Source organism: Capronia epimyces, assembly GCF_000585565.1.
Source record: "Capronia epimyces CBS 606.96 chromosome Unknown aczIQ-supercont1.7, whole genome shotgun sequence".
Lineage (NCBI taxonomy): Eukaryota > Fungi > Ascomycota > Eurotiomycetes > Chaetothyriales > Herpotrichiellaceae > Capronia > Capronia epimyces.
This window is the reverse complement of record NW_006912910.1, coordinates 237107-263062: the sequence shown is the minus strand read 5'-3', so window position 1 is coordinate 263062 and position 25956 is coordinate 237107. Positions and strand designations below refer to the sequence as shown.

The following is a 25956-nucleotide window of genomic DNA, read 5'->3' as shown; positions in this document are numbered from 1 at the left end:
TCATTACAACAATGACGGACGGGCAAACGCCCTAATCCACGGGTTCCGCCATCTAGCTCGAGCGAGCTTCGACTGATTGTTCAGGTGTCTTGAATGCCGTCCGGGAATATTTCATCCCATAATGTCTGACCAGGTTCACCACATACTGGGTTCCACCACAGGAAAGTCGAACAAATTGACTCTAGCGTCGACCATTGCTTTACATGGAACAGCGACAAATGAAGCTCAAGTTGGCTGACATACCACGTTCGTCCCTCTTGGAAGCTCGCGGCTATGGCGCCGAGCGTTAGCGCCCACAGGAGCACTGGAGCATGCAAGCTCCAGCAGCCAAGTCGGTCACAAGCCTCCAAGGTCCGCTGCAGCATTGGGGCGAGCCTCATCTTCACCCCCTGGGCGGCTGGTAGCGGGAAAATGACCATATCACTGAAGATCAGAGTTGCTAGCCGAGATGCATGATGAACGCAACAATCCGCTTCAGACATATCAACTTCCGCCGGCAGCTGTGAAACGAGTCGGTGCTGAGCGCAATTTCGAGCTTCTATGATGTCGACAAGTTCGGGCGCACTCGGCCCTTTGCGCGTATGGTGGTCCAATGCTGTTACGACTTCACAGAAGGACTCTAGGGTTCCGAGTAGTTGACGACCTGCCGAAGTTGACCGAAAATATCTGAAGCCCCTGCCGAGTTTGGCATCCAAGTCCATCGCAGTTGGATCGAGCAAATGCTTTCCGCTGATTACGAGGGACTCATGGGGCCGTCGCCATGGGAAGAGTGGTCTGCGTACATGTTTCGAAGCGAAATACAGATCGGCTCTAGTGTTAATGTCAGCAAACGCGCCTACTACGATAGCAGGACCTTGCAATACAATGCTATGGTATCCGCCAAGCCATACAGTTCAATTCTGTCGAGTCCGCCTTTCTGCGCAATCAGCAGCATGATACCCTGGACATGCTCCTCGGCGTTGACCATGCTTCCATAGATGCGGAGGAACTGTGCCTCGGCCAGAGGAGATATTGGATGAGCCTTCGGATACAAAACATCGTCTCGAGAACCATGGACCGAAAGGATAGTCACAGCCATCAACAGAGCATCGGACGGCGGTCCGTCAAGACTCTTGATCTGCTCATTGACTAGTTTGATGGTTTCGATCTTGTGAGAGAGCCGCAACATTGGAGCCGAGTCTATCACCTCGTGGCCGTTATATGCCTCCAAAAGATGTAAGGTCGTTGCATAGATGAATGCATGAAATGTGACGGGAGAGTCCATGGCGCACTTCAGCCATGCACTCTTCACCGGATTGATCAAAGCCCTGGATTTTGCTGGCACAGTACGCGGCCACGTGTGGGCCAATGCCTGGGACGCGTTGTCAGCAAGCTTCTCCTCATCGCCAATGGGCATATATCCCGATATAACCACATTGACGCATGTTGGATCGCTATTCGAGACTGGGGTCATATCAACTGGCTACCTACGTGATCCAAGACCATATGTATGAAGAAAGGCATCCCATGTACCGGCAGAACATCGAATGGATCCATCCTTCCTTCACCTAACATTGACCGAAGGCCGGGGGAGACTTTCAATTCCAGGGACTCGTCTTTGTCGGTCGATTGCGTCGGCATAGCTATGCGGTTTGGTTCTTTGGATTCTTGATCTTTGCCGAGGCCTTCGCCTCGCTCAACATTGCTTGCGCTTTTCAACCATCCAGCCAGTGGTACGGTCGTTTTCAGAGCGCCTAACCGTTGGAATCGTGACCTGCGATGGAACTCTTTTGTGATATGAGCGCGGACTTCACTGGGTCCTCCTCGACGTCTCTTCTGGCCCTCAACCTTTTGTGGGGGAGCCGAGTACTCGACAAACATGTACTTGCTGCGGGACGCGCAAGCCATGGCTTCAAGCCTCGCTCATACAGACATCCACAGTGATTGCAGGAGTCACCAGCGAATATAGATGGGATTTTGATTTCTAGCACAGCATCTAGAGATGAATGACAAAAAGTGTCAGCTGAATCAGCTGACTGGTGTGGTAGCACCAGGTAGCAAGGGTCAAATTGTCATGAACCCCGCCTTGGTGTGACGGCGCTGATGCAGATGCTGATGCTGGCGCAGCACTACTATCCTAGTATCTACAGGGCCAACACACTATAGAAAGCTTTTATTACTCAAGGAGCAATTCAATGGTTTCAAGCCCCCAGTCCAGATTTTCTGCATAACAGATAGCACCACAAAACACATTCTACTGGGGGTTCAAACTCTGTGATGAAGGCCGGACTGATCAAGCCCGCCTGCCCATACTCGATTGTCGACGGACGGGGCGGCGCAATAATCGAGCAACTGATCTCCTGGAGAATGCTATATGATTGGAACTTTTCCACCTTGTGATGTGTGACAATTAATCGCTATATCGGCATTCGTCTCTACGCCTATCTAGAGTCGAGAACCGGCCCATTCAATATATCCATTAAGCCACAGAGACTGGCGCACTGGCTGTTGTCTGCAGGTAACTCTTCCGGTGAATGTTGACATCCGTGTCGGGACCCCGATTCAAGGGCGTCCACTTGGGCTCATCCTGGAACAATCGTACGGCCTTAATATACTGTTGAGCGTGTCAGTATCAATCCTCTTGTCCTGTGCCCATGAGCACTCTCCTAACATTTCCACTTACATTGTTCTCATCAGTGGTAAAACGGTGGTAGATGCCAGCAGGCAGAACGATCAAGTCATCCTTCACTAGCCTTATGCGCACCCAGGCGTCATCTTTGCTTCTAACGTCGAAGTAGCCTGCACCATCACGAATGTATCTGATCTCCTCGTCTTCGTGCAGGTGTTCGTGGAAGAACGACTTCACTTTGTCTTCGTAGATCTCACCCATTGCGCCAGGGGAGACGGTGATTTCATCACGGTTTTTATAGTGGCGATCTTTGGCGATCTGGTCGACTGTCGACACATCGGGGCAGTGATAATACAAGACTCCCAGACTGGCGAGGTATGGCTCGGGGACTTCACGACCTGAGTCGTGCGTGAGGCGCTGGTCGCCCTGCGAAATGTTAGACTGGTTTAGACCCGGTGGAAATTAAGTCGGGTCGTGGTTTGGTTCGACAGAGGGCGGGCATGAATGATGCTAGAACTAGAAAGTATATACCTCTTGGTTGTCGTACCAGTATGCCCTCATGGTGACTGTGGACTGTGGGCGGCGTCGGCAATGCGACTGGAAGGTTCTCGCGAGCGTGAGTGTGAGGACGGAAGAAGTAGCAGCGTACGATGGCGACGGGGTACGAGTAGTGTTTCAAGAGTGTATGAGGTGGCAGGATGATATACACTTGATCCAAGAAGACAAAGCGCAAAGAAACTGATGGATGCAGAATATTTCCCTCTTGATCTCACACTCGTTGGCGCCTCTTGCGCAATCGGGGACCAACTGCGCCATTATTCCCGTTGCAGTGCGGGGGGTTCGAATCCATCCTCGTTCCTCGTCCTGCGCCCAGAATCTATTCCCTCACCTCCTATTTGTCGAGGCTGAGGCTCCAAAGGCTACAAAGGCTTCTTTCCTTAGCGCTGACTATGGGGTTTGGGAGAGTTGAATGCCTCCTCCTCGTACCTGAGAGCAAGCTTCTTCCTATTTTCCTAACAACGGAATCTTAATATGGCCTGACTGTTCTCGGCCCTCTCGACTCCTATTCATCATTCCAACTTCTGAGGGCCCGGTAAGTAAGCACTTAACAAGGCTCCTCGACAACAGTCGCTCCAGTTCCACCGAGCTCTGGTTTATCCAGTTTTCCCAAGATGATCATAGCGGCGACGATTAAGCCGGCCAGAGTGTGATCAAACGAGCGGACTCAGGGTGTCGATCCATGGACTGGCGTCTCCTGGACCAGCTGTTCCGTTTGTAAAATACGGGTGCGGAGGTTGTTCAAGTTGCTTGTGTTGCGGCTGGAGGAACCGACAAAGGCTGCTGCGATACTACACTATCGTATACGAATACTTGCCGCAGGAACCAAACCCACCGCCAAAGAATGGACGAGTCAAACCCTGCAGCTTTCAACGGCCCGAGTTGGTCTCCAAATGCTGCCAATGTCGGCCTTGCGAAACTCTCTCTTCCCAACACCACCGATCCTCCATCCGCCTCAAACCCGCCGAGCCAGAAGGTTTGGCTGATCTTCGGCGCGACAGGCCACATGGGCCGGTCCGTGACGAAGGCAGCCCTCTCTCACGGCGACATTGTCAGCGCAGTCGGGCAACTGTTCGAAGACACGCCGTCTTCGATGGAAAACTGGCACGACGATCCGGACCGGTATCTTGGTCTCCTGTGCGACGTGCGCCTCCGAGAAACGGTTGCCACCGTGATTGAGAAGACGATGAAGCAGTTCGGCCGCGTCGACATCATCGCCAATTGTGCCGGGTACGGAGTCATAGGGGCGTGTGAGGACCAAGACGAGCACGAGATCCGCAATCAATTCGAAACCAACTTTATGGGCACGCTCAACCTCATCCAACTCTCGTTGCCGTATTTCCGCAAGCGTCGGGCTGGCCGATACCTGATATTCAGCAGCACGTCCGGCGCATTGGGAGTGCCGGGCTTGGGACCTTATTGTGCTACCAAGTACGCGGTCGAGGGACTCATCGAAAGCATGCTCTATGAAGTGGACCAGTTCAGCATCCGCGTGACGCTGGTCGAGCCAGGCCATCTGCGCCGCGACGACGTCCATGTCATGGACAACGGGCAACGGCTGCCCATGTTCGGCCACTTCAAGGTGGCCAAGGCCTCGGAGCCGTACATGGGTAAAGACGCCCCTGCGGCCCACGCCCAACGTGCGCTGCACTGGATCGGCGACAACCAGCCCACCAGCGTCGTCAAGGCGGCCGAGCTTATCTGGCAGTTGGGCCACTGTAGCTACCCGCCCTTGAGGTTGCTTTTGGGCAGTTTCGCCGTCGATAGCATCAGGGACCGACTAAAGAGCATCATTGAGGAGATTGAGGATTGGAAACATCTCAGTTTCCCCCCCTTGGAGGGCCACGAGGAGACCCCTCCCGAAGACGGCGAAGGGGACGGGGGAGAGGAAGACGCCGATGCAGAAGGCGGCAGAGATGATGACGATGATGACGAGGACGAGGACGAAGAGGAGAATGCACCGCCCGAGGGCGACCAAGGAGTTCCTCGTGAGTCTGCAGCAGATGCCGATGATCACTCTATCAAGAATGAACATCGCATGGACGTGGACGTGGACGTGGACGACTGAAAGGGGAACAAGGAATGTGAGACTTTGAGGACGGAAAAATTTCAGCTCTGCTTCTCGATTCGCGAGCCCCTTGTCAGTCCATGCGTGCCATGGTTTCGCCTGATGAGGACAAGGCTATCTATCTATGTCCCTTGAAGGTTTACCATGTCATCACTGATGATGCGGCCTATAAGTCTTGACAACCACCACCACCACCACCACCACAACCGCCGCCGCCGCCGCCACAGTCCGGCCATGCGTGCTGTCGATAGAAAGATATGCTTGGGCCCCTTCGGTTTCGGCCTGGGGCGGCGCTCTGGGTTATAGGAGACGTTGCAGCAAATCGGCGACCTTGAGACCATCTCCTGGTCGGCGACGCGTCATTGTCCGCAGATCCAATGAGGAACGAGGAAATCCTCTTCTTCCTCATCCCGCGCCACGAGCGTGAGCTTACGATCTATGTCAGCCACAGTGTCCAACAATCAGTTCCTGAAGCTCAACTAAGCACATGACTGACACCTCTGGTCGCAACGGTCGGCACTCTTTGTCGGCAAATGATATTCGTACAAACAAAAATGCTCAAAAGCCTCGACAGTCGAATGAGTCCGAATGCAAACCGTGCACAGTGGCTTGATGGAAGACTATAGATTTGGCTCGTAAGAGCTCGTTCGGCAGTCTTAAAGAGTGATCCGCATGTGGTCGTTGCTGCCAAACGACTTGCCGCAATTCGGGCATTTTCTCGATCTCGACGTCAATCGTTCCTCCACACACTCGTTGCAGAAGGTGTGCCCACACGTCTTGATGACGGTGTTTTTCAAGGCGCGTTTGCAGATGTTGCAGTACGCGAATTGCCGAAGCATCTCGTATTGCTCGGACTGGCCGCTCTTGCTCTTCCAGGACTCGAGACTTCTCCTGGTATCCTTGAGCATCGACTTCAGCTCTTCCACCTCCACCTCGGCGGCCCGGCAGAGACTGGATGTCGTGGCCAATTTGGAGTCTTTGGCCGTCAACTGATTCTTCAACTCTGTCACTTGGCCATTCAGTCTCGAAACTTCCAGCCCCTGTTTGACATTCTGTTGCTGGACAGTCCGGTGCTCATTTGTCTTGTGCGTCAACGCATCCTTCATTTCAGATAATTGCTTCTCCATCGTCGCTAGCAACGCTCGAGTTGCGTGTTCAGCCTCTTTCAATTGAGAAACGGCCTCGGCAGACTTTGCGTTCTGCAATCGCAGGGTCCGGATTTCGCCATCTCGAGTATCCTTGCTCTTCATTGCAGCAAAGAATTTCTGATCGGCTTTAGCCTTCTCCGCCGAAAGCCGCATTACCTTCTCCTCCAGCGCAGCAAATTCCGACACCTTCTGAGCTGCGATCCGAGTGGTCTTTTGGTACGCCGTGGACATGGACGCCAGTTCGCCGTTCAACAAATTATACTTCTTTTCGAGTTCGGTGTACTTGGTCCGCAGATCTTCAAGACTCACGGCATCTAGTTCCGAGTTATCCACGGCCATCTCGCTCGTCTGGATACTTAATCGCTCCTTCTCAGATTCTAGAGCCTTGATCCGATCTTCTTGTGCCGAGGCCAACTCTGTGATCTTCTTCACGGCTTCTTGATCTTGCTCTAGGGTTGCCTTTTTAACCGCCTGGTCGGCCAGCAGCTCATCTCGATTATGTCGAATCCTGGCCAGATTGGCATCCGACGCAGCCAGCAAGGACTCTCTCTCAGATATGGCAACCCGCGCCTCGTTTTCAAGCTGGAGCTGGAATGTGGTCCTTTCCGATCTCAGTTTTTGTGCTTCTTCTCTCAATTCAGTGTTGGTGGCTTCAAGATTGTTGATGCGCTTGATGACATCCTCATGCTGGGATTTTAGTTGCTTGAAAAGTTCCGTTTTTGCATAATCGTCGTCTGTGAGGATGATCGACTTGGTCAACAGCTCCGTCAACTGTTCATTTAACTTGGCATTTTCTTCTTCCAATCTTTCGAGCTGTTCCTTCTGTTTCTCGGCTGTCGCTACGGTCTTGTTCAGTTCCTTTTCCAGGTCGGCAAGCTCCTCCGAATGGTCGGTTGCGCCGTTGACAGCAGTTTCGTCTCGCTTGACAGGACCTCCTTCTTCCGTCGCAGGTTTAGTTGCACCCAACAAAGCCTGCTTTTCAAGTTTGGCGACCGTCACGCTTTTAGCTCTGTCAATCTTCTTCTCAGCCATCATGTATCGTAAAGACGCGTTTTCGAGCCGATATTCCAGATCCTCCTTATCGGCTTGTAATCTTGATAATTCAACCACGTGGTTTTTCTCCGCGGCGAGCAGTCGAGCTATCCTCGCCTGCAACTCTGTTACATCGGCCGAAAGCGACTTGCTGGGCCCGAACAGTGTTGATATCACAGCCTTAATTTCATTGGATCGGTTGTGTAAGTGCTCTTCAAACTGGTCGTGGTCTGCGAAGAGTAGCGACGAAGGCAGGGACGAAGCGTCCATATCTATGTCATCATCTCCTTTGGCCATAACTTTTACCTCGTCAATTACTTGTTGGAACCAAGCATCAATGATGCGCAGGTGATCATCGTGATATCGCGCCTTTTTCCGCATCTCTTTTAGTTGTGACTCGAGGGTGTTTTTCTCCCTCCGGTATTCCTGCATCTGCCGATAAATCGCGTCCTTTTGGAATCTCTGCTCGGAACAGGTGTGTTAGCGCTATCGGGGGAGATGGGCGCGGATCAATCCCAAAGCTTTAGGGTTACCTTACCTCAAGGTCATCCTTCCACGGCATGTCATCATCCTTGTGGGGTTTGGACGCGCCATTAGCCGAAGTGGCCTGCTTCTTGAGCGGAGGTGCAGATTCGACCTGGTCATAGGGGCTGGGTCTTTTGCGTTCTTCCATCTTAACTAGACTCGGGTGAGAGAGAGAAGGGGGGAGGGATTCGACGGCCGTCATCAGTCCTATTACGTGACAAAGGCTTGGCCTCACGGCGGAAACAACCTCGAAGGGGCCGAGTCGGCGGACTAAGTAGACGGAGTCGTGTAAATGGTGTCGTCGTCAACTGAACTGAATGGGAGTCGAAGTAAGAGGCGAGAAGGTGAAAGTCCTGGTTTGAAGCCGGCCGCTGCTAATGCAATTTGGGATCTTAGCGCGATCTAAGTCTTGGCATTAGAGGCGTACTACTACTACTAAGATGACGGTTAACAAGGCGGCTTCCTATCTCCCAGATTGTCATTATCTCTAATTACCAGGTAGAGATATTCATCTGGTAGAGCTGGAGATTTCCTTAATACTATCGAACTCCGTAGTACTCAAATCCGCGCATTGATTCTAGGCACCTGAGCCTCAAGTTCAACCCGAGACGGGAGAGATCGATGCAGACTTCTATTCTCTTGGCATGTTTGCCGCCTGCGCCCTCCAAACTCGCGTCGACCGCGCGGGAACATTTTATCGAGGAACAACAACGATCGATGATCACTTCCATCTCAGAACTACTGCTGGGACTGGAGTTCTGAATCCAAGTGCGCCTCTTGCGCGCTGACTCTACCGGTGGGTGCGGTGTTCCGTCTACTTCATTCTCGCCATGTCCAGCTTCAGCTCCGTCGTCCGTAAGCCAGGGCAGAAGATCACCCCCAAAACCGCGCCGAGGCGAAATGTGCAGAGGCATCCGGTGCGACCTGCGGCTCCCCCGTCATCGACAACAGAAAGTCATAATGTGACGGAGAGCCCGACTGCGGCCGAGGACCAGACTGTGACTGAAAGCCAGACCATAACCCCTTCTGTTGACCATGTTGAAGGGAGTAGCGAAGGTCAAGGAGTAGTCCAGGAGCACTCGATTCTTGAGTCAACTGAAACCCCCCCACGCTCAGAGCCTTTCGAGATATCTCTGCCAGCCCCAGCTCCCCTCGAGACCGCTGCTAGAGCTTCTCCAGACGTGCCGACAGACACAACTGCTCCAGACATAGTCTCAATTACAGTTGCGCCGGAGCCTATTGAAGTCATTGCTCCTAGTAGCGCAAATTACGATGTTACAGTCACTCATATGAATACAAGTCCTGACCGAGCTGGTACCATTCCTACAATCGCAACTTCTAGTACTTCTCCCGCACCAAAAGGCCGTCTTACGAATGAATCTACACCAGCACAACCGGAGGCTACCACACAATGGGTGGAAGGCGCGGCTGGGGCATCAGAACCGCGGCCTGAACGATCGAGCAAAAGGCAAAAGACCACACACCCAAGTCAGGATACCGGCGAGGTGCAACCCAGAGCCACCCCGACACCGACTGATGACACACATCTTATATTCAGAAGTAGTCCGCGACACCGACGAAGCGAATCAAGGACGTCCGACGTGTTGTTGCAAGATGCGACCAGTCAGGCCGCGGCAGTTTCGGAACTTGCAAACTCGATTGAGAACAGAATACGGTCTCTCAAACCTCGGTCCGCACGTCCCGCAGCGTCGTCGACTGTGGAAACAGAGTCTCCAGATCAAGAGGTGAGCGAAGCAGATGTGTCCGAAGCGCCTAGACCCAACAAATCTCGGAAAAAGAAGCAACGGGCAAAAGCAATCCAAGACCTTGCGCGTCAAGTGATTGAAAACGCTGTCGGCACTGCCGCTGGAAGCGGCGGCGGAAGCAACCGTTCCCTGTCACGGCTCTCTACGCCGGAAAATGCCGAAGATTACCAGATTGACCCTGACGAAATCTCCATGGGGGCTCTCGTGAGCGACAGCAAGCTAGGGAAGAAGTCCGAAACGGAAAAGAAAATGCAGCAGAACTGGGAAGACATCAAACAACGAAGAAAAGAAGAGATTGAACGACGAAGAGAGGCTGCCGCGCAGAGAAAACATGGGAGACAAGCTTTGACCTTGAATCAGGACCTTTCTGTTGAGGAGACCCAGGCACATGTTCCCCAGCAAATCATTGTTAATGGACAGATCGTTGTAGCAGCCGAGTCTCGAGAAGTAGTTTTCGGGGCGGGTGTGCACCAGGCCGTTATTGAAGACGCAGATGTCGCACTTGAAGATGACCGCATCTACAAATATGTTCACCAAGGAACTCTGGGAAAACACGCGGGTCAACGGCGTGGTACTCGCTGGGACATTCAGCAAACGGAACTATTTTACAGGGGCTTACGCATGTTCGGGACAGATTTCAGCATGATCGCGAACCTTTTCCCATCGCTGGATCGAAAACAAATCAAACTCAAGTTCCTCGCTGAAGAGCGAGCGCACCCGGCTCGGGTCAAACGTTCTGTAGCGGCAAAGGAGCCGGTGAGTATAGACGAATACTCGAGAATGACGAACCAGCACCTCGAGGATCCAGTTGCTCTTCAAGCAGAGCTGGACGCTGAAGAGAAAAGATTGCGGGAGGATGACGAACGAAGACGTACGAACGAGGGATACGTTCTTGATGGGGCTGATATTGCCCTACCCTCCACAGAAAGGGATGTTGATCTACCCGAAGATATTGTGGGCGACAGTACAGGCGCGAATACGGGATCCCTTGCCCATCCAGGGGTTACGGGTCGCCCAGAGCACATCACAGCCTTAGCCCGGGGCAGTGTCACAACAGCAGCGGCGCCTGCGAGGAAGTCAACCCAGCCACGCAGGAAGGAGCCTGTTGGGCGGGGGAGACAAGCGAAGAAAGGAAGAATACCCATGGAGGGTGTTGAAGAGAGGCTCGGGCCTATTGACGAGATCTATGAATAGGGCTGCCTGAACATGCTTACAAGATACCCCATTAGAAAGCTCGAGTATGCTCAGCAGGATCTGTTGCTCTAATCAATGTGTCTAGAACAGTGAGAGGCGCCGCATCCAATGCCCCGAAAGTGTCCTTGCTATTTCCGACGAGCCCCTCAATGCTCGTTTCTCTGGTAGTGCGACGCAGCGGGCGGACTTCTAAAGCGATCTGACTTCAGCTGCTCATGAACGTTCTCGTCTCTGGCCTCGAGCTGGTCTGCCTCGGGTATTCATGAGTTGAAGATGCGGCTGTACAACATCTCGTGCCTTCCCACCCACAAATCCATGGGCGGCACAACTTGTCCGGCGTCTTCAGGTTGTAGGAACCAGACCTTTTCTAGACTATGGCGAATTAAATCCTGTAGCCCGTGACCCGCGAGGATGGTTTGTGCCATGTATGGCCCCATGACTGACGCCCTGACCGCTGCGCTCAGCACAGCTTTTGCGTGGTTGAGCAGGAACAAATAACCCGATTCCTCTAGATTCAATCCAAGGGCGAGACAAACCACGCCCCATAATGGTGCGAGATGTCCATTCACCGGGAAGGGCTCCGAAGACAGTACCCCCAATTTCAGGTCCCGGGCGAAAACCTCGATCGCAGCAGCAGCTTCAGAGTCTTCTCCGCGTTGTGTTCTGGCCGGGGCTGCAAACGCCTTTTCCCAAACACCTAGTAGGGCCCGTCCCTGCGCGATGCTGGCTCTTCGCGCCACATTGCATGGTGTTGAGGCATCCAGATCATTGTCCAGGTCCATGAGGTCCAAGGGGTCCCGGAAGGCAGCGAGAGCGTATGGGACGTTGGTGTACGCCACAGATTGAATGGATAACGCCAGAAACTTGTGGAACAGAGAAAGACTCGAGTGCCCGGATGGGATGGGCTTGTGGTGGGCGAGGAAAGACTCCAGCCCGCTAGAATATGCGAACGATCCCAGCGGCAATGCCGAGTCTGACAAGAGCATCAGATTGTGAGTTGCGCTGCTCAGTGGAAGAGATATTTGGACGGCAAATGGTCTGCCCCCAGTGGCCTGAGATTCGGGCTTTGATCCCTCGATGCGTCGAAGCAAAGCCTTGCTGGTTTGCAACTGAGTCTCAAGCTCCAGGACTCGTTCGCGAAGGGCGTCCGCATCACTTGCGTCCATCGCCAATCTGACCTATAGCGATTCCATCACATTGCACGGGGCTGCATCAACACTCAGGCTCCAGGGCTCCTTCAGGGGTCAGGAGGAAGCAGCTGTAGTTGTATGTCCGTAGACCTGAGGCTTTAAGCCAGTTGTGCGGAGAAGGGTTGTTGGCTATAGATAGTTAGCTCCGATTCTGACCCAAAAAACATCCATCCGCATGCTTCATGTGCACTACAAGTCGGTCCTTTCTTCCAGTTGGCCCCTACAATTCATGGTCTTCGGGGCTCGTATCTTGCAGTTGTATCAACGGGCATGGAGAGGTGACACACTCTCAACCATGTCAGGCAAAAGGATTCTCGACGTCCTCGCCCTCTTCAACGCTTCCCGAAGAGTGGCCTCGAAGCACTTCGACATCAGACTCTCCCAAATCAAACTCTATGGCCAGACTTCGTCCCCCGTTAAGGCTTTGAGGAGACAAGGGCTCCCTATATTATCCACCGCAGTCTCCCGCTTCGCCTCGTCGCAGCCCCCTTCCAAGCCTGCGAAGGAAGGTATTCACCAAGATCATTTCTACACCCGCTCCGAGCAGAATTCCCCCGCGCAACCGCCACCTACAGCAGACCTCAATGTTAAACAAGCACAGGCAACAAGGTTGCCTCTGCCAGATGGAACAATACCCTCAGATGATAGCCCCATCGGGGAAGAGACAGGAGATGCCATGAGTTTCAGTACAAGGCCCGCCGGGGAAACAGCGCAGCATCCGGTCGCACCCCAGGGAGATCGTGCCTTGCGAGTGAAGTCATCTGGCCAGTCTACTATACCCAGCCCTTCCTTGGCGAGCTCCCTGTCTCCGGAAGCAGCGAGAAAAGCACAACGCCTGTCTGAAGATCCGATACCAAGCAAAGCTGCCGAACCTCCCGAAGCCAAGGACAATGGACCCGAGTTCGCAGTTGAGCAGGAACAAGATGTTTTTTACCAGCCGCCAGATAGTGTGAAGCCAGTTCTATCAGCCTTACCTCGTGTTCGTGTCCCCCGAATCGAAAATGATGTTCAAGCAGGGGACTCCCACATTCCCCCAGGCATCAACGCCGATGTATACTACTCTGGCTCGAAGGAAGTTGGGTCGGAGCCTACAGAGGTGCAGTTGTCCCAGCTTTTCCGCAATCCAAGACATGCCAAATTGTTGGCGAATAAGACCGCTCCCGGAGCGAAGAGGCGATTTCATTCAATGAGAGTCAATCGACAAGTGCCATCTAATGACGATATGGACAGCATTCGGCAATTGGCCGCTGACATGGCCAAGGGTGCAGAGAAGATCAAAGTAGGCTCGGTTTGACGCCCAGATGCATGACCCTGACTGATCGGCTGACAGATGTCCTAGACGTCGCAAGCACAAATTGTCCAGCCTTATCAGATGCGTGAGTCGAAGGTTCCCTCAACGAGGTTTGGCCGTCTCTTCGAGTATGGTGGACTAGCAGCGTCAATGGCTTTGGGGGCCGTCAGTGAAAGTGTCAGTCGGTCCAGCGGCTCGGACGGGTCTCTAATGCTGAGCCCGGCAAATATGGAACGCCTGGTGGCCAAATTGTCCAAAATGCGAGGTGCTGCCTTGAAGCTAGGCCAATTGATGAGCTTCCAAGATGCAAAGCTGCTGCCTAAGCCCATTCATGAGGTACTTCAGCGCGTCCAAGATAGCGCAGACTACATGCCCGCTTCACAAAGAGATGCAGTGATTGCCACTGATCTGGGACCCAATTGGCGTGCGTTGTTTGAGCAGTTCGACGAGCGTCCACTGGCTGCTGCCTCCATTGGGCAAGTGCATGGCGCCGTCTTGAAGGGCGGACGCCGGGTGGCTGTCAAGGTCCAGTATCCTGGCGTGGCAGATTCAATCTCGTCAGATCTTAACAATCTTTCCTTGCTTCTGACTGCGTCTCGCCTGTTACCGAAGGGCCTTTACTTGGACAAGACAATTGCCAACGCCCGTACTGAGTTAGCATGGGAATGCGACTACGCCCGAGAGGCCGGAGCTGCAAAAAGGTTCCGACAGCTGCTAGCAGACGACCAGAAGGTCTTTACTGTCCCAGAAATCATCGATGAGGCCTCCGGTAAGCAGGTGCTCACGATGGAGCGCATGGAAGGAGTCGCAGTGACCAAAGTCCGCAATTTTACGCAGGAGCAGAAAGACTGGATCGGGACGCAAATTCTTCGCTTGTGTCTGCGAGAGATCATCGAGTTCAGGTACATGCAGACAGACCCGAACTGGACCAACTTCCTCTACAATGCCCAAACCAACAAGCTGGAACTGCTGGACTTTGGAGCATCCAGAGAATACCCGGCAACCTTCATCGAGCTCTATGCTAAGGTCCTGGACGCAGCTTCAAGAGGAGACCGAAATGCTTGCAGTGACCTGTCGATACAATTGGGCTACCTTACTGGATACGAATCCAAGCTCATGCTGAACGCTCACATTGACTCGGTCACGACACTAGCCGAACCTTTCACGGACTCTGCTCCTGACCTTTATGATTTTGAGAACCAGACCATTACCGACCGCGTCCGTGGCCTCATTCCTGTCATGCTGAAAGAGAGATTGGCCCCGCCTCCGGAGGAGACATACAGTTTGCATCGTAAACTGAGCGGAGCCTTTCTGTTATGTGCGAGATTGGGGAGTCACGTCAGATGCAAAGACCTCTTCCAGCAAGCTCTAGTCAAGGCAGGAATACGTTGACTGCGACACAATTCCTAAAATACAGACTCACTATCGTCTTCTTCACTGTGCTCAAGGATCGTCTCGCGCAGAAGATTTGGGCTGACTGGACCACCAGAGGGGCCGAAGAGAGGCATCCTTCTGACGTCCCTCACAACTTCTTGAATCAGCGGCTGTGACGCAATCAACCTGGCCTGCACAGCTCGTCTTTGTAGTTCTTCCAGTCTTTGCCTCTTCGCTTCTCTCGCCTTCCTGTAAGATATTGCATCATGTCCCTTGGGTGGGATCGGTTCCGGGGATGGTCTGCGATCAAGGTCGAAAATCACGACGAAGGCTAGCATGGTGAAATGCAAAAGCAATCCGAGAACGGTTCCGAGCAAGATTGCGCAACCGAGAAAATACCAAACTGCCTGTGAATGAATGAGTTGGATCCCAAGACTTGAGAGGGAGATACTGACCTCGAAACGCGCAAAAATGCGCCATGGAATGAGTGAGATGCTCCCTATGACGCGTCCAATGGACAGAAACGGAGTCGCTAGTAATACCAAGATGTACCATAGGGCCCTCAGCACGAGGTAAACAGGATATATTGCATAGTAAAGCACAGTGGTGGTGACCGAGATCCAATTCGTGTTATCCGTCATCCCAGTCATTGAATCATGACGGGAACTGGATATAATGGACGAGGAAACGCTGACGGAGAGTCAGGTCGGGTGATTTGAAGCTACCTAGATACTGTGTAACCGACAGCACGATCAGCAGATGGTGGTAGTGAGGATCATGTTGGATGAAATGTTGTTGCCGGTGGGCTTCACTCAGACGTTCTTTGGCTCTCGATCTTTATTGGGTCCCAGAACCCGGCCCTTGAACCCAAAGACGCTCCCCGCACCACGCACTCCGGTACCCCCAATAAAACACTCTGTAGGTGAAAGAGGCTCCATGAGCAAGCTGCAGGTGCCCCTAGATCAACTGAAGTTTAACTAAAGTCTCGCTCAGCTCGGCTTATAAGTTAGGAGGCCCCAATTCTAGGTAATCCTGATAGTAATTATTACCTTAGATCATAATAGCCGTGACAGTCCTTACTTGATACGTCACAACTTGGAGCTTAGAGGAATCCATAATTGCCCAAGTACGGTCTTTGATCACTCTCTCTTCCCCAGTTTCACCTCCCACTTTCTTGGACTCGAGACGCCGAATGCTAAGTCAACTGGAGCCCACGAACTTCTCCTCTTACTTCCTATCTCCCTAACGTGGCCCGCCTTGGGTCGGGGTTTCTGTCTACCACGTTCCGCACACCACTCAAGCCTCGATTAGGAGTCACTTGCGCCATTCAAAATGGGCCAACAACAGTCCTCAGAGAAAGGCTCGAGTTCGAGGACTGGTACTCCTCAGGCTGAAAGAGACCGGAAGATTTCCCGCAGGGTCTCGATCCAAGCTCTATCCCAAGGCCGGGCAACGCCTATTGACCCCGAAGCGACAAAGGATACCGCAGTTGCGCAAACAACTTCCCAACATCTAGAAAGACCCGACTTACAGCAATATCTACACGCCTCCTCGACCGACCAACATGCTAGAGCCCCCAAAGTGGAGAGGTCTACTTCGAGAGCCTCGCGTGAGAAGAGACATGAGTTGGAACAACGACCAAGACATCAGCCGCCCCTGCCCGTGCCGCAGGCATCAGGCCCCGTGGACGTTCCCATGTCGAGGAGTAAGCAGGACTCAGCCGACGAGCCGGTCGAAGAACCCAACAATACCTATCAAGATCGACGATATACTTCGGTCGCCCAACTTCGTCCTCCCCGTCTCCCTCTCCCCATCGCAGACGTACCAATTCCTGAATCGCCTCCCCTGCTGCCAGTCGACAGAGGAAACGCGGACGTTCCAATCTTCGAGACAGATGAGCCTCTTTCCCCCATCGACCCCCAGACTACGAGGAAAAGCTCCATGCTGAGCACGACAACGCAATCCGAAGAAGAAGTAGGGGAGGAATTGCAACCTTTTGCGGTTGATGCTGCTACTGCTCAAACCGTGCCCACTGTAATCGAATGGAATCATGGCGGAACCAAAGTCTACGTCACGGGAACGTTTGCAAATTGGGAAAAGAAGTACCGGCTTCATCCAAGGTACGTTCCGATATCATTGTTCTTTGTTGTTTGAGACTCGATATGTTCCCGTTGTGATCTTGACCGAACGACAATATCACGAACGACAATATCACCTTAGACCTATCGACCTAGCCTCCACAGATAGTCGCTTTTTTCCCATGTTCACAATCATGCATCCTTCGCATGCAGATGTTGCTGTCATTAGCTAACATGGTGGCAGAAAAACTGGCCCCGGCATGTTTACCACAATCAACCTTCCGTCAGGAACACATCATCTCAAATTCGTGGTAGATGACGAGATGGTCACAAGCCCAGACCTGCCTACGGCGGTCGATTTCAACAATTTCCTGGTAAATTACATCGAGATCGCCACCGAGGACCTCACCAAGACGAGGAGAGAAAGCGGTCAGCCAGGCAACAAATCGGCAGCTCTGACGGCTGTCGAGCATGACGATGGCCGATCCGGACAACAGACTCCTGAGCCCGGGATGGTAGAGCCTCAAGCCGAGGAGATCCCAGCTGGCGATTTCCGTCAACTTGTACCACAGGCCTTTGTAGACGTCGACCTCTCCGAAGACGACGTCCGGTATCACAATGCAGTGCGAGTCATCCAAGAAGCTCCAGCACCACCAGCTCTGCCCCTCTTCCTCAGCAGGTCCATTCTCAACGGTGTTCTTCCAGTAAAGGACGATAACAGCGTCCTCACACTGCCGAATCACACCGTCTTGAATCATCTCATGACCAGTAGTGTCAAGAACGGGGTGCTGGCGACTAGTGTCACTACTCGATATAAGAAGAAGGTGAGATTTCCTGAAGGGTTGCTTTCCAGTCGCTAACCACTTTGTCATAGTACGTGACCACAATTTCGTTCAAGCGAGTGCCTCAGTTCCAGACAGGTCAATGACTGTGGTTTGTACGGCTGCTGTAACAGGTGGTGCAACTATTGGCGAAAATTGCATTTCGGGTATCAACGATTTCATGACTGGATGATTGAACGAGAACCAAGACCAGCGTCTTGGTTGCATGATTGTGGTGCTCGGGAAGTGGCCTCGCAAGGCAGAGATGTTCTAGGTCAATTCAATCTTCTCGCCATGCGATATGGACATCGTCTGTTCGGAATCTTTGCGTGCAAGTGCTCTCCTCCAGAGCAGTTGCGAAGCCCGTCCGATAAGCAAGCAGACCGGCGTGAGCAATCATGATGCCATTGTCAATGCAGAATCTTTCATCGGTGGCATAGACGCTTCCACCCCTGTCTTTCGCCATGATCCCCATCATCTCTTGAAGTCTTTCATTACAACCCACGCCGCCGACAATGAGGACCTGACTCGAGCCCACGTGGGCCATGGCTCTCTCGGTAATCTCGACGAGCATGGCGTAGACGGTCTCTTGCAGAGAGAAGCAAAGGTCCTCCGGTGTGACTGCATCCCCTGTGACCGGATCTTTGAGAGTGCCCGCTCTCATTTGGGCAGCAAGCTCATCGACACGGGCAAGGATGCCACTGAACGAGCAATCCATACCCTTTACTGCGTATGGAAGGTCCAGCAGCACTTTTCCCCTCTTCGCCAGCTGCTCGATATTGTAGCCTGGAGCAGGGTCATTCGAGATATTCAGTGTCCGTGCGAATCTATCAAGGCAGTTCCCGACCGCAATATCCAGGGCCTCCCCGAATATTCGATACCGTTGGCTACTGTAAGCAATCACCTGCGTGTTGCCTCCCGATACATATAAGACGACAGGATTGGTTGCTCCCGTAATCTCTCGCCCCATCTCAATGTGACCGACACAGTGGTTGACTCCGACGAGGGGTTTGTTCCACAGAAGGCTCAGCGTCCTTGCTGCAACAGCGACACTTTGTAATGGGGCACCCATGCCAGGGCCTTTGGTGTAGCAGATACAGTCAATATCTTCAAGTCTTACACCTGCTTCAGCCAGTGCTCGCTTGACTAGGGTTGACACATAAGCGCGATGATGCTTTGCTGTGTCTTTGGGAAGAAATCCTTCCCCAGGAGGGGAGACATAGGTGTGTCTGATATTGGACAGGATTTGGGCTGGGCCTCCTTTGGCGGGCTGTAGGATCACGCCCACCCCTAGCTTGTTGGCAGAGCCTTCGAGGCCGATTGCAATCATTCCGGGCAAGCGACAGGATATTAAGGCCGTTGGGCAATGTTAAGTCTAATAAGCCTGTCCAAACGGCAGATCGTGCTTTGTGCACACGGAAAAAACGCTAATTGTCACAAGTATGGATGCTCCGTAGAGGGGAAGCACAGAGGCACAGAGGCAAGCCACTCAGAATGACGCAGGGTGAGTTAGTCATCGGTTGCCAGTGCGGAGACAGAGACTGCGGCGCTTGTTCTCAAAAAGCCGATCGCTTGGCGCGCAAGCGGTGTCCTTCGAGTCCCTCCCACCACAACTTCAACGAGTTGTTGCCGTCCACCCTCCACCAAACCTTGACCCTGGTGATTTCGAGCAAATTCCTCTGCTTGTTGGTTTTTATTCTCTAGAAGCCTCTGTCTGCCATGGCAGAATCCTTCCAGCACGCAGGCCATTCGGACTTTGACCAGACCAGTGCGCAGTTCATCAAATGGTTTACCGAGGCTGATGGGACTCGCTGGAGTTCAAAGGTGCAGTTGCAGGATCTGAGAAATGAAAACGCCGGGAGAGGGGCGGGTATGCTCATCGTGCCTCGCTGAGAGCTGTCTGCTAACTAGCACTGCCCAGTTGCGACAGCAGAGATTGCGGAAGACGAAGAGCTCTTCGCTGTGCCTCGATCACTGGTGCTCACCACCACGACATCAAACGTCCCACCCACAGCCATCCAGCCCTTGGAGGAAACCGGAACATGGCCACCCCTCATTGTCACCATTATCTATGAGTACCTCAAAAAGGACGATTCTCCATGGCACGCATATTTCAAGGTCCTGCCTACCACTTTTGACACACTCATGTTTTGGAACAGTGCTGAGCTTGCTGAGCTGCAAGCCAGTGCAGTGGTTCAGAAGATTGGACGACAGCAAGCTGAAGAGTCATGGCGAGAGACCATCATTCCCGTCATGCTGGCACACCCTGATCAGTTTCCTGTTCCCGGAGCCACTCCAGTTGAACGGACTGTGGAACTCATCAAGCTTGCCCATATGGCTGGTAGCTTGATCATGGCATATGCTTTTGACATCGATAGAGATGACACGAGAACCAACAACGACGACAACGACGACAACGACGACGACAACTCCTCCGGCGACAACTTTGAGGAGGACGATGAAGATGAACCCTTCAAGGGCATGGTGCCATTTGCTGATATGCTGAATGCCGATGCCGATAGAAACAACGTTCGTTGGCACACACATACTCATGGCAATAGCTATAAAGCTGACTACGCTCTCAATAGGCTCGTCTTTTCCAAGAGTCCGACTATCTCATCATGAGGGCCACAAGGCCGATATCCACTGGGGAGCAGATCTTCAATGATTACGGTCCCCTCCCACGCTCCGACCTTCTCCGAATGTATGGCTACATCACCGATAACTACTCTCAGTACGATGTCGTCGAGATCTCGCATGACCTTCTCGTCGATGTGGCAGGGAAGAAACACAACCAGGAGAATAAAGCATGGTTGAAGAGGGAGGAGCAGCTTGATGAGCTTGGCCTAGTCGACGATGGCTATGTCGTTCATCGGCCTGAGCCAAATGCTCAACGCTTGGATGATGTCCTTCCCGGCCAGTTACATATGCTTTTGCGAGCGCTTTGTACGCACGATAATGACGCCAGAGCCATCAAGAAGCCCAAGGACGCGATCACAATCGAAGAAGCCGCACTCCTACAGGCGGTGCTCACCAAAAGGTTGACCGAATACAGCACCAGTTACGAAGCGGACCAAGCTATTTGCGAAGCATTACAGTCAGATTCCCCCAGCACTGTTGTGCCTCTCAGTTGCCATCACCGGCGATACTTGATGGCAGTCCAGGTAAGAATGGGTGAGAAAGAGATCTTACGACAGTGGATTACCCTATGCCAATTCCACATCAAGCAGAAGTCCGAAGAAATGGCCTCTGGATCGTCCAAACGGAAATACGATGCCACAACAGGCTTCCAATCAAAACAAGCAGCAAAAAAAGAGAAGCATCGGTGATGGCTTTGGAGTTGGAATGCCATTCGAAAGAATAGCGGAGGCGCTGGCCTCGATAATATGTACAATGAGTCTGCACCGACAGCAACCACTTCTTGTGGTCTGGCAATCCATGAGCTCCATCCAAAGTGGTGGTCCGACACCTACACGCCCGAGGGCGATAGTGCCAACCTAACAGGCTCGAACTCCATCCGAGCCATGAGAAGAGAGTTTTTGAATTGTGCTCTCGGTGACGGTTGCGAAAAAGGTCCAAGGATTAAAAACATTCAAGAAGGTACGGGTGTTATTTGTGGGTTGACTGTGGCGGGTGATTGACTGGGACCACCCGTCTCGAGTTGGGCTCTTCTGGCCGACATTGCCTGAGCATCGGTCGGCCGGGTGTTACCCAGAAGGTATGCTCGCTGAGACATTCGAGCATAAGTCAAGTTATCGAACTGCAAATCGACGTCCTGCATCTCGTCGTCGTCGTCCGAATCGAACTTGAATCTATCATCTTCTGGAAAATCTCGCTTCACCCGAGGAAGTTTTCGATCGATCATGACACGACCACCTCTACCTATCCTCCGTCGGAAAGCTGGCATTTGTGCAACAGTATCTTCATCAGCAGGACTGGCATAACGGAAAGGAGTGGGAGGTCGAGACACGCCCTTCATTGCCACCTCTGCTCCTTCGGGTCGTTGCTGCGACTCATCATCCGAGATACTAGCCGGTGGTGTGGGAAGGTATTCGGTCGCAGCCATGGCCTCTCTGAAGAGGCCATCTGGTGACGGATAGTCGTCTTCGACCTCAGGGGTAAGTGGTGCCGTCGTCTTGTCGACGAACCCTTCATTCCATCTGATGTGTTTCTCGACGTTGGTTTGGATTTCCTTCTGGATTTCACGTTCTCTAGCAGCGGTGACATCCTCCAAGGTTCGGAGTTCAGGACCCGGACCAGGTGCCATGGGCATCCTGAGCTGTTGGGCGAGAGCGGCTTGATTGAGGGTCATGCCGGGTGGCAATCTCTGCTTCTGCGAGGCCAGGTAAGTTTGGGGCACGTTTTTGATCGGAGCAGCGAGGATTACCTTTTGATTGATGAGAAGATCCTCATCGCCTTTCATGCCCAATTTTCTCTTGGTATCTCTGAAGGCTATCCGCTGCTCAAAGAGCTGGCGGTCTCCCTCGAGACATTCTTTACGAAGCATCTCTCTCCTTTTCACCATCAACAGCATACCCCGAGCAGTCTCCAGCTCAATGCGCAATTTTCGCAACTTTTCGGCACTCTGGGCATCTCGATTCCTCGTCTTGCGGATCTGTCGCAGCTCTCTTCTTCTAAAGCAGACATACGGATCCGAGTCATCGGATTCTTGACCAGTCTCGAACTTGAGGCGAGGAGCCAGTGGCCGGTTACCGGTGGCCGTGCGCTGGCTCTTCCAATGGTCATATATGTACTTGGAGAAGATGCGAACATATGCAGGCGTGTCATCATCGAACTGTTCCTGCAGCTCTTCTAATGGTAAGACGGGAGGACTATCGACGGCGGCAAATGGTTGTTTCGCCTGAGCGGTCTCCTCGAAAAAGTTCATGACTTCTTCGAACTGGTCTTCCGTGCATGGTACCTGCCCAGCAGGTAACCTTCCGTTGATGAGTTTCAAGGCAAGTTCGTCCTCTTCATCCATGCAATATGCCACTCCTGAACAGTCTTCGACTGTGGCAGAAAAGCGGATATATGTGGCTGGTTGTTGAAACCCCTTGGGGTAGAGAACGCCATACTGGATATCACTTGCAATGGTAGGTGGAGTCGGAATGTAGGCATCTTTGATTTTGGCATCTGCCTTTGACGCTTCAGCTGCCTTGATGGCTTGTTGCAGATGGTATTCCTGGAAGGCAAGATCAGTCAGTATGGGAGCAGCGCCGGATAGAAAGTCCGGAGATGTTTTGCCAAGGCGTGGTGGTGACTAAGCAACAGTGAAGAGGACAGAGCGACAAGAAAGAGATGAAGCAGAAATGAACTCGGGGCGAAGGCAAGCAAAAAAGGGCTGCAGGTCAACAACATACCGATTCTTCAGCCTTTTCGACACCAGTATCTATTGCAGCACGTTGAAGATCATAATCGACGAGAGAATCGACCTGATCCTCACGAAAAATCGGGACATTTTGTTTGGCGTTGAGTTTCTTGGGGCGGGTATGCCTGCCTGCCGCGCGCGACATGGACGCTTTTTGGCGACAACCTCATGAAGGAGGGCCAAAGTCGCCGAAGCACCACCACACCCAACCGTAGAGAGTAGAGGTGGCCAATAATTCACCAAACTAGCATTAAAATGTAGCGCTTGATGCCCTGAGATGAACTATCGTCTCAGAATGATAGAAACGTGGCGCGGGGCGGATGTTTTGATGGTTGAAGAATTTTGCACTTGCTGGAGGTTGTGGTGGTTGAGGGTGTGCGAGGGAGTGAAGAGTGCAGGTTTGCAGGTCGGGTGCGTGGGGGAGGGAGATGGCGCAGCGCAGTCCATGCAGTCAGAGCAATCAGTAAGTGGGTGACAGTGACAGATTGATTATTATTATTGCCGCGTAGGTGCCGCCAAAGCTACTACTGGGCAAGGTTGCAGAGACGATCGCTGGGTGAGTCTGCCTCCCTAAAGAGATGGATCTAGGTAAGGGGCCACACGGGAGGCAGCCTAGAAACTAGTCATCCCTAGGCGTGGTGCGGGCGCTGGGTTGGGTTGGATTGGGTTGGGTTGGGAGCTCCTAGCAGGAGGGCCAAATAGCACTTGATGCCTCTGCGTGTGACTGCACGATCGAGGACCGAGTACAGCTCAGCACAGGGCCAACTTGCGCAACGGCCAGCCTTCAGCCACTCTCGTACGCCGTCATTGTCGCACCTCGGTCACCACGCTGTCACCACGGTCAATCGAAAGAGGGGCAGCAAAGTCTGCGTATCGTCGAGTACGGGTACGTGGACATGTCTGGCCCTTGCATCACCTGGCTTTGGCTTTTGCTTTTGCTCTTGCTCTTCCTCTCTATGCTGTTCAACTGGACGTGTAGGGCTTTCTTCTTGGCATGGCCTGAATAGTACTCCCGTACTAGGTGCGTACAGCCACCTAACAGCTGTTCCTGAATTAGTCAGTTGTGGCGTACGGTGTAGATTGACGAGTGACGATAATAATAAGATCACGCTGTGGCGGGGCAGTTGTGGCTGGTGGGTTGCTGCGGGCTTGTATCCTGTCAGCCTCCGTTCCATGTTTGAAAGTCGACTTGGTCGCTCGCTGTCAGCCCTACCACTACCATACATACTCCGTTCTCTGTATCTGTACTCCATACATTAACTTGGTTTCCTGATTGCCTACCCTGCCATCAATTTCGAACTGCTCACTTCGGTCTGTCCAATACACGTCGACCCAGCTCCCTCCTGTTCGCGCCTCTTAGACGGGCCCTGACGTCCTCGACTTCCATCATGGCTACGCCTGCGTACGGCGCCCAAGCCGGTACCGTTGCAGAACCCAACAATGCCGCACTCTACGACGCTCGAAGAAGGCAAACAGTCAGCGGCTCCCAGATTCTCGACAACATCGTCTCATTCTCCAATTGTGCGTTTGACAGTTCCTGTCTCCAGGCTTGCGCAGCCGCATTCGACCAAGCCCTGCGCTTGGGGGCCAAGTGAAGGTGTGCTAACCGCAACATCATAGTCGACCGAGACGAAGTGGACAGACTGCGGAAAAGATTCATGAAACTGGACAAGGTACTCCCTGAACCCACGGCCGTGCTTTCACAACACTGATGAGTTGGGACAGGACAACAGCGGCACCATTGAAAGGGAAGAGTTCTTGTCATTACCACAAGTATCCTCCAACCCTTTAGCCACGAGGTATCCTCCTCCACACGGATAACGGATTGCACACGTTTGCTCTAACACTTCCCCGGCAGAATGATCGCTATCTTCGATGAAGACGGTGGAGGCGACGTTGACTTTCAAGAATTCGTCCTAGGCCTGTCAGCATTCTCGTCGAAAGGCAACAAAGAGGAAAAGCTCAAGTTCGCCTTCAAAGTCTACGATATCGATCGTGACAATTACATCTCCAACGGAGAGCTGTTCATCGTGCTCAAGATGATGGTCGGGAGTAACTTGAAAGATCAACAACTGCAGCAGATTGTGGACAAGACTATCATGGAAGCCGACAAAGATGGTGATGGGATGATCAGTTTCGAAGAGTTCAAACAAATGGTCGAGAACACGGATGTCAGCATGAGCATGACTTTAGGTGAGCCTGCGCGTTTCCGACCTCGAACTCGACCAACGTGTACTGACACATTGGGCCAGATCAATTCTGAGCTCGATTCCGTAGTGGTTGTGGTTGTGGTTGTGGTTGTGGTTGTGGGGTTGGCTCGAGACATAGTTGGAGCTGCTGGCGAATTTCAACATGACTTATGTGATGCATAATGATCTTAGCGACTCATGGCCACTTTGGTCAATGACAGAATTTGACTCGATGCTGACGATCGAGCTTCACCTCCTCCTCCTACCTACTACTCTCCGGTAACGGCAGTCTCGGAGTTGTCGGTGTCTATCCGAATTCTGATTTGCTTTGGATTTGACTGCCAATGCTCTCGTTTGATATCCTACCTTATATCTTTCTCTTTTCCATTGAAGCCCTGTCCAATGAATCAACGGAGTGGCAGTCATGGACATGGACGAGATGCCCGAGAATGTCAAGCCCACATCGGATTCGGCAAAAAGGGAAACGAAGGCATGTGGAACTCTTCATGCCATCGCTGACTGCCAGAAAGCCTTGGGCCCTAGACCAACGTGCTGGTACCAACCGAATTTTTGTTAACTACCGACGACCCAGCTAGCTAACTCAGTTGCCCTGCCTCGTTGCAGCTCGACTCCATGCCGGCCTCGCAGCGGCCAGCGGCCAGCTTCCAGCTAATACTTGCCTGATTACGCTGCTGGAACGGGATCAAGACCACCGACTCTTGGTCAAGGGGTCGGGACGAGGGTAC

The 25956-nt window shown here is 52.7% G+C and overlaps 13 protein-coding genes across 13 annotated transcripts; 6 read left to right on the top strand and 7 right to left on the bottom strand.

The window, feature by feature from the left end:
* Nucleotides 1–80: 80 nt before the first annotated feature.
* On the bottom strand, nt 81–1887 carry A1O3_07895 (uncharacterized protein; the record flags this gene model as incomplete). The annotated part of the gene is made up of 3 exons (XM_007738000.1): nt 81–810; nt 864–1443; nt 1548–1887. 3 exons carry the CDS (start codon nt 1885–1887, stop codon nt 81–83), a joined length of 1650 nt encoding a protein of 549 aa, XP_007736190.1.
* Nucleotides 1888–2458: 571 nt separating this feature from the next.
* On the bottom strand, nt 2459–3169 carry A1O3_07894 (uncharacterized protein; the record flags this gene model as incomplete). Its single annotated transcript, XM_007737999.1, has 3 exons — nt 2459–2593; nt 2663–3034; nt 3140–3169. The coding sequence occupies 3 exons, from the start codon at nt 3167–3169 to the stop codon at nt 2459–2461; spliced, it is 537 nt and encodes a 178-aa protein (XP_007736189.1).
* An 841-nt stretch (nt 3170–4010) lies between these two features.
* Nucleotides 4011–5234, top strand: A1O3_07893 (oxidoreductase; the record flags this gene model as incomplete). Its single annotated transcript, XM_007737998.1, has 1 exon — nt 4011–5234. The coding sequence occupies one exon, from the start codon at nt 4011–4013 to the stop codon at nt 5232–5234; it is 1224 nt and encodes a 407-aa protein (XP_007736188.1).
* Nucleotides 5235–5890: 656 nt separating this feature from the next.
* A1O3_07892 (E3 ubiquitin-protein ligase BRE1) lies at nt 5891–8141 on the bottom strand (the record flags this gene model as incomplete). The annotated part of the gene is made up of 2 exons (XM_007737997.1): nt 5891–7876; nt 7953–8141. 2 exons carry the CDS (start codon nt 8139–8141, stop codon nt 5891–5893), a joined length of 2175 nt encoding a protein of 724 aa, XP_007736187.1.
* Nucleotides 8142–8769: 628 nt separating this feature from the next.
* On the top strand, nt 8770–10899 carry A1O3_07891 (uncharacterized protein; the record flags this gene model as incomplete). Its single annotated transcript, XM_007737996.1, has 1 exon — nt 8770–10899. The coding sequence occupies one exon, from the start codon at nt 8770–8772 to the stop codon at nt 10897–10899; it is 2130 nt and encodes a 709-aa protein (XP_007736186.1).
* A 260-nt stretch (nt 10900–11159) lies between these two features.
* Nucleotides 11160–12065, bottom strand: A1O3_07890 (urease accessory protein; the record flags this gene model as incomplete). Its single annotated transcript, XM_007737995.1, has 1 exon — nt 11160–12065. The coding sequence occupies one exon, from the start codon at nt 12063–12065 to the stop codon at nt 11160–11162; it is 906 nt and encodes a 301-aa protein (XP_007736185.1).
* A 319-nt stretch (nt 12066–12384) lies between these two features.
* A1O3_07889 (aarF domain-containing kinase) lies at nt 12385–14772 on the top strand (the record flags this gene model as incomplete). The annotated part of the gene is made up of 2 exons (XM_007737994.1): nt 12385–13368; nt 13429–14772. The coding sequence occupies 2 exons, from the start codon at nt 12385–12387 to the stop codon at nt 14770–14772; spliced, it is 2328 nt and encodes a 775-aa protein (XP_007736184.1).
* Nucleotides 14773–14786: 14 nt separating this feature from the next.
* On the bottom strand, nt 14787–15377 carry A1O3_07888 (uncharacterized protein; the record flags this gene model as incomplete). The annotated part of the gene is made up of 2 exons (XM_007737993.1): nt 15210–15377; nt 14787–15161 (listed from the first exon to the last, which is right to left on the bottom strand). Exon 2 carries the CDS (start codon nt 15090–15092, stop codon nt 14787–14789), a length of 306 nt encoding a protein of 101 aa, XP_007736183.1. The 5' UTR covers nt 15093–15161; nt 15210–15377.
* Nucleotides 15378–16086: 709 nt separating this feature from the next.
* On the top strand, nt 16087–17760 carry A1O3_07887 (uncharacterized protein; the record flags this gene model as incomplete). The annotated part of the gene is made up of 3 exons (XM_007737992.1): nt 16087–16874; nt 17077–17656; nt 17707–17760. 3 exons carry the CDS (start codon nt 16087–16089, stop codon nt 17758–17760), a joined length of 1422 nt encoding a protein of 473 aa, XP_007736182.1.
* Nucleotides 17761–17933: 173 nt separating this feature from the next.
* A1O3_07886 (glycoprotein endopeptidase kae1) lies at nt 17934–18983 on the bottom strand (the record flags this gene model as incomplete). The annotated part of the gene is made up of 1 exon (XM_007737991.1): nt 17934–18983. One exon carries the CDS (start codon nt 18981–18983, stop codon nt 17934–17936), a length of 1050 nt encoding a protein of 349 aa, XP_007736181.1.
* Nucleotides 18984–19372: 389 nt separating this feature from the next.
* On the top strand, nt 19373–20982 carry A1O3_07885 (uncharacterized protein; the record flags this gene model as incomplete). The annotated part of the gene is made up of 3 exons (XM_007737990.1): nt 19373–19523; nt 19575–20182; nt 20242–20982. The coding sequence occupies 3 exons, from the start codon at nt 19373–19375 to the stop codon at nt 20980–20982; spliced, it is 1500 nt and encodes a 499-aa protein (XP_007736180.1).
* A 263-nt stretch (nt 20983–21245) lies between these two features.
* A1O3_07884 (uncharacterized protein) lies at nt 21246–23166 on the bottom strand (the record flags this gene model as incomplete). The annotated part of the gene is made up of 3 exons (XM_007737989.1): nt 21246–21986; nt 22041–22835; nt 23014–23166. The coding sequence occupies 3 exons, from the start codon at nt 23164–23166 to the stop codon at nt 21246–21248; spliced, it is 1689 nt and encodes a 562-aa protein (XP_007736179.1).
* Nucleotides 23167–24409: 1243 nt separating this feature from the next.
* Nucleotides 24410–25284, top strand: A1O3_07883 (calcineurin subunit B; the record flags this gene model as incomplete). The annotated part of the gene is made up of 5 exons (XM_007737988.1): nt 24410–24542; nt 24642–24694; nt 24747–24820; nt 24880–25214; nt 25274–25284. 5 exons carry the CDS (start codon nt 24410–24412, stop codon nt 25282–25284), a joined length of 606 nt encoding a protein of 201 aa, XP_007736178.1.
* Nucleotides 25285–25956: the final 672 nt, after the last annotated feature.